Genomic DNA, 10,454 nt, shown 5'->3' with positions numbered 1-10,454 from the left:
AATATTAATAAATCAGTGAAATAGTTTTTAAAATGTTTATATGAAAATATTGACCCTGTACTAAAAAACTGAGAAAAAACAAAGAAAAATAAGAAAACCTATGCTAAGCAAGAAAAGAAAACTAGAAAATCAAAGAAAGGAAATAAAAAAGCAGAAAACCCATGAAAAGCAAAAAAAAATAAAGAAAGACAAAAGAATAAAGAACAGTGAAACCCATGAAAGAAACAAAGAAAGACGATGAAAAAAAAGAAAGAAAACCAATGAAAACCGTGAAAGAAAGAAAGAAAACTGGTGAAAAGGAGAAAATTATAATAGAAAGAAAACCATTGAAGAAATAAAGAAAACCAGAAGAAAAATAAATAAAGGAAAACTTAAAAAGCGCCTCAAGAAACCAGTACATCAACCACCACTATAGCTATCTTATTGCTCGAAAACAGCGAACAAAAAAAACAGACATAACAGCGTGGACCATTGCTGTGGCGGGGTTGGAAATGTTTCAAGAGTAACACGGACGCGGAGTTTCTCAGTCTGAGTTCAAATGAGCTTGGGTGCACAGTAAAATACAAAAAAAATAAAAACAAAATAAAAAATCCTAATTTTATTTTGACAATCATTGAGAAAAGTTTAAAGTGCTTGCAAAATGTCCTCATGGAATCACATTTGTAGAAAATGTGGCAAAAAAATACAAAATCGGTACTCTGAAAATGATACTTTCAAAAGCATTTTGAAGCACTGATTTTGTGTTTTTTTGCGCCTTACAGGAATATGATTTCATAACGCTTTTTTTGCAAGCAGTTGAAACTTTTGTCAATATTTGTCGCAAGAAAAATTCAGAATTTTCTGAAATTTGCTCGATTTTTTATTTTACTGTTTACCAAGATCATTTGAGCTCGGAGGAGAAGGACACTTTCGAAGTAACGCTGGCTATAAGCAAGATATAGCCTTTGCGTCCTTGCTGCTTACCCCGAGCGTGAGCGTGCAGATCGCCCGCCGAGTCCCCGACCGGCGCCCCGCTGCACGGCCGCCAGGCCGCCACCTCTGCTGCTGACCCGCTCGGCCTCCGCGCAACCGCGCAGTCCAGGGCACCTCTTGTCCTGGGCGGTGCGAGCAGGCGTCAGTGCCCTCCCCCTCCGACCTGCGGCCCCTGCCTGAGCTGGGGAGGAACGCTGGGTCGAGCTCCCTGCTCGCACTGCTCAGCTGCTCCGGTGCTCTTGTTCCTCTCCGAATCGATCGGGTAAGCTCTAAATTTAGCTTCTATGTCCTGATAAATGTACGTGTTGAATTGAACTTAATAAACTGACAGAATGCCTAACTCTGTCTGCACTCTCCTCCTATTTTGTCTTTTGGATTTCAATATCTGAACTAATTTACTGGGTGTGGCTATGACACATGGGCATCGTCAAACGCCCCTTTAAATCACGGTACCTTGTTGAATTGGGCTTAAATTGATGCATAGACAGAGTGCCTGACACTCTTCAATGCTAACATCTGGCACTACCACATACTACCCACCCCTTTAAGCCACAAGCAACACTGGTAAATCTTGTCTCCATTTGCCACCTGAAACAGCAGCATGTTCCCATTTGCCAAATCTACCATCATTGCCCTCAGAAATTCAGAACCCGCCAGGCTAATGAATATGATTCTTTTTGGCACAAATGAATATGTTCCTATGGCCTGATGCCAGAAAAAACAGATTTCTCACAGAGCAATATTCACACTGTAATATCATGACTGTAATCAGAGGAAAACTGCCAATGGCAATTCTGAATGCAGTCATCAGATTTAACCACAGAGTGCCACCATTTTAACTCTAGGAACAATGAGCTGCAGGTGTCTGAACATAGTTACTCTTGTATAGTAAAACATATTCTGAATAAATCAGACAACGTCATCCTTATGCTGCAGACTGAGAACATGTTTTCTTCCGCACTTCATCATGTAGTGGATCAGTATTATTTCTCTTGATGAAGTGTCAGCAGTACAACAAAAATTCAAAGAAGCCCAACATAAAGGCTCTCAAGAAGATATCTTCCAGTCACCTGAGCAAACTAAGCATAGACTACAACTCACTTGTAACATACAAACGAACAAAACAAAATTGTCCTATTCCTTGACACGCAATGCTGAATATTCTCGTTTGATTGCAGAGACTTCTGCATAAACGTCCGGCATTGTCGGTCGATCTTTTGGTGTCTCCGTGGAGCATGAGAGACCAAGCCGAACAAGCTGCGTAATGCAGCTCAGCATCCCCACCATTGCATGGTTTCCATGGTCCACAACTTCGTCTCCAATGATATTAGGATCAAGTATCTCACGGATCTTTTCGGGGAATGCATTTCCCACAAATTTCTGAAGGCTCAGGCCATTCTTGAACAACACATCTGTTGGGCGTTTGCCCGTGAGCATTTCTAGGATGATAATTCCATAGCTATAGACATCGCCCGCTGTTGAGATCTTGTTCCCAATGCCATACTCTGCATTGTTTAAATTTTAGTTATCTTAGAACAATGATTATTGAAAAGGTTCCTTTTGAATAAAGGAAAAGGGAAACTTGAATCATATTAGGGAGTAAAGATAATAATAATAATATAGTAAATGTTTACCTGGTGCAATGTATCCAATTGATCCTCTCGGCCCTGCTAAGCTCGTAGAAGTAATAGTACTTGAAGAGTCATGACTTTGGAGGAACTTAGCTAACCCAAAATCACTGAGACGGGCACCCATGGCATCATCTAGTAGCACATTGCTAGGCTTCAAATCACAATGTACTATAGGGGGCATGCAACTGTTATGTAAATAATCCAATGCAGCAGCCATATCCACTGCGATTGTTACTCTGGAGCCCAAACTCAACGGTCTTCTCGTTTCCGAATAAATCCAGCTCTCTAGGGTGCCGTTAGCCATGTATTCAATAATAAGAGCCTTGAAATCATTCCCTTTATTGTCCCATGTTGAGCATGCAGAAATCACCCTTACAAGATTATGATGACGAGTGTTTCTGAAGGCCTCACACTCGGCAACAAAGCTTTTTGGTGCTCCAAGTTGGTCAAGCTTGAAAACTTTGACAGCAATCATTCCATTTGCTTCAGACTCAAGTACACCCTTGTATACTGATCCGTAAGCCCCTGAGCCAACCAAATTGTCTGGAGAGAAACCATTTGTCGCTTTGGCTAGATCAGCATATGAGAAGCTCTTCATCTCAGTGTATGATGGTTGATCTGACTGTTTAGATCTCTTACTCCTCCTCTTCAAGAGAATAAATACCACACATGACAAACAGACCAAAGCAAGAGCCGCCACACTGATCCCAGTTATCTTTAGAGTTCGCCAAGTGCGCCGGTGTCTGGATGATGCAAAGCAAAGTGGCAGTTGTAGCATTGGGGAACTAGAACATAACATACTGTTCCCTTGGACAGACACCTCACTAGAATTTTGAAATATCCCCCCTTGTGGCATTTGACCCTCGAGGTCATTGAAGGACAAGTTGAGAAGCTTCAGAGAATTGAAGGACTGGAAAAAGTTTGGGATTTCACCGCTCAAGTTGTTTCGAGAAAGATCAATCTCGGCAATGCCTCTCAAATTGGAGAAAGACTCAGGAATTCCACCATCAAGTAGGTTACCCTGCAAGCGAAGGGACTCCAGGCGAATACAAGCACCTAGAGCAGTTGGAATATGCCCGGAAAGACGGTTGTTGGAAAAATTCAGTGGCCCTATATTAATCAAGCCACCAATCTCCCGTGGAATCTGTCCGGAAAGCTGGTTGTGGGACAAATCCAAACCTGCTGATAAGGAGTCAAGAAAGAAGAGCTCTCTTGTTATGCTCTCGCTGAAGGAGTTACATGAAAGGTTGAGAGTGATCAAACTTCGGCAATCACCTAGCGTTCTAGGAATGGGTCCACTGAAATTATTTTCTTGCAAGAAGAGGTTGTTCAGTTGACGGAGTTTGCCTATCGAACTTGGAATCTGTCCGGAAAGTCTGTTCCGTGACAAGTCTACGTATGTCAAGCTTGCGAGGTTTCCGATTGTGCTGGGTAGATCGCCAGCAAACTGATTCTGCTCCATTCTAAGAAATGAGAGGTTTGTGAGGTTCCCTAGCTCCGGTGGTATGCTACCAGACATCTTATTTGCATGCAGAACCAAAGCCCCTAGGCTAGTTGCAAGACTACCAACTGAACTCGGCAGATTTCCTTGCATCATGTTGGTTCCCAAAGACAAGACCTGCAGCTGCGTGCAATTTGCCAACGAGGAGAGGAATGACCAGTCTCCAGCTTCTAGCTGATTACTTGCCAGAATTAGCTCTTCTAGGTTAGAAAGAGACCCAAAAGAAGGGATAATGCCATAGAATGCATTAGCCCCTAGGTTAATGGACAGGAAATTGGTTGCGTTGGCTAGCGATGCAGGGATTTTCCCTCCAACCTTATTTTGTTGCAATATGAATGTTTGGATGCTTGGAAGTGTATATCCGATGTCAAATGGAAGTTCCCCAACAAAATTGTTAACAGCTAAACTAAGGTAGGTGAGTGAAGACATGTTGAATATGGAGAATGGGATAGTCCCTGACAGAATGTTGTAAGAAATATCTAGTTCTTGCAAGTTTGGGATTTTTGCTATACTCACTGGGATACTTCCTTTGAAACTGTTGGCCGCAAGCAGAAGGATCCGAAGGGAAGAAAAATTACCCAGAGTCGACGGTATGGTGCCTGCAAGACTATTCACCGACAATATAAGAGATTGTAAAGGTGAATTGAAGTTTGGAACGACCGCAGGTATGGACCCAGAAAAGTTGTTCCATCCAAGGGCTAATCTTTGAAGCGATGTGCTGTTCAAAAGAGCAGGAGGTATCTCTCCTTCGAGGTTGTTTCTTACCAAGTTCAACACCTGAAGAGATGAACTGTGAGCAAGGGCCGACGGAATGGGTCCTGTGAGGGAGTTGTTTGCGAGGATGACCGAAACAAGGGAGTTAGAGCTGTTGCTTCCAAGTGAAAGCGGAATACTGCCTGTCAAGCTGTTACGAGCAAGGCGTAAAACCGAGAGATTGCGGAGCGTCCCGAGGCTTTCTGGGATATCTCCACTAAGCTTGTTGTTCCCAAGATCAATCACCTGGAGGGATGTGGAGGACAGAGTGTTGGGAATCGAACCAGTAAGGCTGTTGGAGCTGAGGTTAAGGTAGGTCAACCTGCTCAGCTGCCCGAGTTGCGATGGGATGTGGCTGCTCAAAAGATTGCCCGGGAAGTGGATTCTTGAGAGGAGGATGAGGTTGGCGATGCAGGGCGGTATCTGGCCATCGAGGCCAGAGTTCTCGAGGTCCAGCGCAACGACGCGAGATGCGTTGCAAGTGAGACCGAGCCAGCTGCAGAAAGGGAGGGAGTTGTTCTGCACCCATGAGCCAAGGAGGGAGTTGGGGCTGCTGGCGAGGTGGAGCTTCAAGCAAAGGAGGGTTTCGAAGTCGGTGGCGTTGGAAGATGAAGAAGAAGCAGCAGCAGCGAAGCTCAGAAGAGAGGTTACAAGAACAATGGCTAGGAGCCTTCTTGGTCTGTCAGACATGTTGTGCCTCTTCAGTAAGCTGCGTGTTTTTTTGTGCTAGTGATATGCTGCACTTATACAAGGAGGACAGGTGAGCTGCAAGATTTCTGTCACGTGAGCCGCTAATTTCTTCTTCCATATTTGCACCTAACCTACTTTCTTGCCATTTCTGCCATGTGAGGAATTCAAGTCTTCTTCCAGTTATCTCCGTCCTAGTTTCAGACTACCTTTCCCACCAGCTATCTTGGTCCTCAGTCAGCTAGATGCATGAATGCGAAAAAGAATGTATGTATACTTGACCACTTGGCTGTTGTAGGAAGCCAACTCGATCTTTCCCCCTTGGATATATATGCTCCCTGTGATCTAGAATATAAAAGAATACATGTTATTTAAGTCTTTTTTTTGTGAAAATCCAGGAACACTAACCTCTGCTTCTCAATCTACATGATATTATTTTATTTAGTGATGGTCAAACTAATTTTGACCGACAGTAATTGTAACCTCTGCTTCTCAATGTACATGCAATTCACGCACGTGGCCACTTGGGCAAGTTTTTTCCCTGAACCCAACTTGACAGGCGTGCGTTCATATGCAGATGCCTTTTTTCCTTTCTTTTCTTTTCAGGGCGGTGATATGCAGATGCCCTGAATTTCCTAGTACTACAATTGTCAGACAGTTTGATTTATTTGCTTATTTGTGTTACCTGAACCTGAAATTTTTCATGGACACGCATATTCTCTCTAGAACTCTGAATCCCCAATCATGGACACGGATATGCGTACGTTGCCATCCTCAATCATCGTTTGAATCCAAGATTGTGTTCCGCATGTGCAGAGGTGTGGGCCCGCACACAAAAATGACTAGACGTTCCACCATAGAGGGCACTTTACAAACAAAGAATTCGAAAAAGACTCCAGCATGGGGTCATCAGTCAATGTTCCTACTCGCATAGGATAGGAGTATCATATCCTTTGATTTGATCAACTTGTACTACAATACTCCTTCCTTCCTCAATTGTCCGGCATACTAGCCTCCTTCCACCAAGCCCCAAACACCATTTTTCATCTTCTTCCTCCGCATCTGCGCCTACCCTACTTTCACATGGAAACTATATGTTCTCTCTAATTTTTTTTGATCAAAAGGGGTTTCCCCCCGCCCCATTTTTATTAAAAACGGAGCAAACGCAAGTCACCATGACTGTTACAAGCAATCAGGTCTACCCGAAGTAGCAGACCGGAGAATATGAAAAGTAGAACTACGGCCTAAATGCTCGCAAGCCAAACTGTATCAAACCTGCCGAAAGGGAGAAAGCATCTACTGCCAAAATCCAAAGACAACGTTCTCTCTATATATAAGTGCTCGAGTCGAGCATCCATTGCACAAACTGTGAGCCAGGTCGCCAATCCAAGTAGAATAGAAACACAGGAAGTAGAATAGAGACGAACGATCGAGGATGGTGAAGAACAACTCCTCTGCGGCCTCGGTTCGGCTGATGCTGATCCTCCTCGTTCTGCTGGTTTTCGTTGGTGGCATCCAGGCAAATAGTGGGCCGTCCAAATGCAGCAACCGTAAGCACGCTACCACAGCTCCTGTTTCCTTCCATGCATATGCATGTGAACCCTCTCCCAGTAAATTAAATCATCTACTCCTGTCTTTCTACCCAATTAACTTGTTTTTCCTTAATCATTTGTGGCAGCTGCGGCTCAGCGAGACTGCCCGCGGATCCCTAATGGCGGCTCATAAGCACGAGATGGACCATTTCCGCGTAGCAGGATTCGGTAGGATCTTGTGTTGGCAGGCGTTGGAAGCTTCCTATTATACATGCGAAAAAAACAATATACATGTTCTTGAGGTGTTGTTGTGTGATCTGTGATGTTTGTTCGTATTGATATGTTTGTACTGTGACATGGTTTACATATAAATAATATGGCCTACCCCGTACATTAAAAAGTACTGTTCAGATCTATTACTGGTTGTGGGCCATGGGCTAAGAATGAATTCCCAAGAAATTTCGTGACTGTTTCAAATTATTAGATATTTTTGTTTTTGATTTCTGGGACTGGTTTCACATGATCCAACTATTTTTATAATTATCTGTGATGAGCATCTGAGTTTATTTTTCATGTTCAGCTTCACTAACTAGTTCTTCAGTATATATCTCACATAAAAATATATCTATACAGTTTGCAATTTCTCAATCGATTGAGAAATATATACAGCTCAGTAGATGCTGTAGCCACGGGATTATGCGCAAGATTCGTGCTGATTTTTTTTGAAGTGTTTGGTCATTGTCTTTCTATTGTTTTTCACAGGAGATTAGTGCCGATTAAGCTCTAGGCTCTCACATATCTATATCTATACTACTAAGTATTACCATATGAACCATTAGATCTTTAATCAAATGGATCATGTCAAATGGATTTCTTTCTGCAACAATGTGGACCAAAATGCACCTTTTGATCTGCCAATCTAATGGCCCAGGTTATAGGCGGCAACTTTGGTAGTATGGACAGCCACACCGTCAATTATTTAAAATCAAAAGGGACTACATGATAGATTTTTCAAAGGCCCCATATTTCACACAAAATATATTTATAAGATGTACCGATTCAGTTGAAATTATATACACTTCAGCTATGGACGTGCTTTGCATGTGCCAGCATGCTAGTATAGCAGTTCTTCAATGACATTTATTGGATCATAGACGTTTGTTTTTTTTTTTGCAGGGATTAGATCATATACATTGTCGATTGCTCATTCACTACTACATGTTACTAGATACAATTAGGGACGGTCCTGAGTTATCGGGGGTCATGAGTTATCGGTTTTTTTCAGTTTGATCCCAATTGCACACCTGATCGTTTGGTTGGATCGGTTAACACCTTGGTTCCTTTTTTCCTGTTAGACCGCCGATCCAGTATGATCCTAACAGCTATGCATGAAGGGCAAAGATGGCAATTACAGTTTCTTGTAACTTATATTTTGTGTCTTTGTAACTATGTATGTAACCTTATAACTTGTATTTTGTGTCTCTTCAACTATGTGACTTGGCAATGAGCTAGGAGAGCGGATATGATGTAGAGTTGGCCATGATGGTAGCAATGACGACGGTTATCGTCAAAAGGCCATATGATGAATAAGTAAATCCATTGTAATTATAGGTAATTGTAGCTAATAACATGTAGTAGTAAATGAGCAGTCGGAAATCCGTTGGTGCTCCCGGAGCGCGCGCTCCTGCACGTGATTTTTTTTTCAAAGTGTGAAAAAATTCCAAACGAAAATTCGGCGCATACATCTCGACATTATATGTGTGCACGTCAAGTTTCGCGGAAAACCAACATTTTTTGTGACTTGTGTAAAAAAGACAAAAGGATGTCTTGTGAAAAACATTTTTTTAACACCGGATTTTATCTTTTTCACATGCGACAAATAAGTTGTCAGTTTTTCGCAGAACGACTTTGTGAGCATGTACAATATAAAGATGTACGCGCCAAGTTTTATTTGGAATCTTTTGACATTTCAAAATATGTTTAAAACACATTTTAAAAACTAGGAGGTCGCGCTCCCATGTGCCAAAATGCCACTCTCATGAGCAGTAGACTATATATGATCTAATGAATTTCTTTGAAGAACTATTTTCTACTAGCACTGTGGCATGTGCTAAGCAAGTCATAGTTGAAGCTTATAGAGTTTCGTTTGAATCAGTACATCTCGTAAAATAATTGTTCTATGAAATATGTGGAGCCCTTGATAAATAATTGAAGGTGTGACTATACATCAGACCATATAATCCGGTCCGACGGACGGCCCATATTCACCGGAGGTCAGTGTATTGTTACCTGTAACTTGGGCCGTTAGATTGACAAGTCAAACGGTGCATGTATGTCCACACTGCTCCAGAAAGAAATCCATTTAACATGCTCCAATCGATTAAACATCCAACAGTTCATATGCCGTGATATTGGTATACTATATAGTGGTATAGACATCAATACAAACTTCTATGTGGTACGTATATATTGAAGAACTAGTTAGTCAAGTTGAACAACTGAGATGCATATCACAGAAAGTAATAAAAATATCTGGGTCATGTGAAACCAGTCCCACAAGTCACAAACATCTAAAGAGCTCTATTAACATAGACCCTCTCCTGACTCTTATCATTTTAAGCAAAATCCTCCTCTCTATTCTATGTGAGCAATTCAAGTCTCCTTCCAGTTATCCCGGTCCTAGTTTCAGACTACCTTTCCATGAAGAATTGAAAGATTATCTTTTGGACTACCCAAGTTGATTTTGCTACCTCTCTCAGATGCATGAAGGCCAAAAAGAATGTGTGTACACTTGGGCCACTTGGGCCACTTGGCTGTGATAGGAACCCAACTCGATCGTTCCCCCTTGGATATACTCCCTGTGATCTAGAATATAAATATCGTTTGAGATAACTAATTGATAAGATCTTCTAGGTGGCACTTTGACTAGCAATTTAAATTTAAAATAAATTGTTTCAAATAAAAAAAGATTACATGTTATTCAAGTCTGTTTTGTGAAATCCAAGAACACTAGCCTTAGCTCTGCAATCTACATGGTATTCCTCTTCTTTTATTTACTGATGGTGAAAGCTAAGTTTGACCAACATAATTGTAAAATAATGACTTGTATATTTTCTGAAATTACCAAGAAATTAGAGAACTGACTGGACAAATTACTCTGTACTCCACATGATACTCGTGCAAGCAGCCGTCAGTCAATTATCAGCTCTTGATGCAATTTAATCCCCAATTAATCATGATGGCAACTGAAGCTGAGGAAAGTATATTAATCCCCAATAATCACTTGATTCCATCATGTACAGCCAATTCACGCACGTGGCCACTTGGGCATGTTTTATACCTGAACCCAACTTGACAGGCGTGCGTTCATATGCAGAT

At 41.8% G+C, this 10,454-nt stretch overlaps 1 protein-coding gene and 1 long non-coding RNA gene across 2 annotated transcripts; one reads left to right on the top strand and one right to left on the bottom strand.

Moving 5' to 3' along the window:
- Positions 1 to 1,920: 1,920 nt before the first annotated feature.
- Positions 1,921 to 6,169, bottom strand: LOC109775376 (uncharacterized). Its single transcript, XM_040391286.3, has 2 exons — positions 2,607 to 6,169; positions 1,921 to 2,477 (listed from the first exon to the last, which is right to left on the bottom strand). Exons 1-2 carry the CDS (start codon positions 5,545 to 5,547, stop codon positions 2,107 to 2,109), a joined length of 3,312 nt encoding a protein of 1,103 aa, XP_040247220.1. The 5' UTR covers positions 5,548 to 6,169; the 3' UTR covers positions 1,921 to 2,106.
- A 155-nt stretch (positions 6,170 to 6,324) lies between these two features.
- Positions 6,325 to 7,576, top strand: LOC120965460 (uncharacterized). The gene is made up of 2 exons (XR_005758477.2): positions 6,325 to 7,094; positions 7,223 to 7,576. It is a non-coding gene; the product is annotated as an uncharacterized lncRNA (long non-coding RNA).
- The last annotated feature ends 2,878 nt before the right edge of the window (positions 7,577 to 10,454 follow it).

The sequence above is a fragment of the Aegilops tauschii genome, chromosome 5 (assembly GCF_002575655.3).
Source record: "Aegilops tauschii subsp. strangulata cultivar AL8/78 chromosome 5, Aet v6.0, whole genome shotgun sequence".
Lineage (NCBI taxonomy): Eukaryota > Viridiplantae > Streptophyta > Magnoliopsida > Poales > Poaceae > Aegilops > Aegilops tauschii.
Note: the sequence above shows the minus strand (reverse complement) of the source record. Positions and strands in the feature narration are given on the sequence as shown.

Excerpts from the sequence above, each read along its gene's own strand:
- LOC109775376 (XM_040391286.3), bottom strand. The coding sequence starts at position 5,547 with ATGTCTGACAGACCAAGAAGGCTCCTAGCCATTGTTCTTGTAACCTCT. Across the intron at positions 2,478-2,606 it reads AATTGGATACATTGCACCAG|AGTATGGCATTGGGAACAAG; the intron begins GTAAACATTTAC and ends TAAACAATGCAG.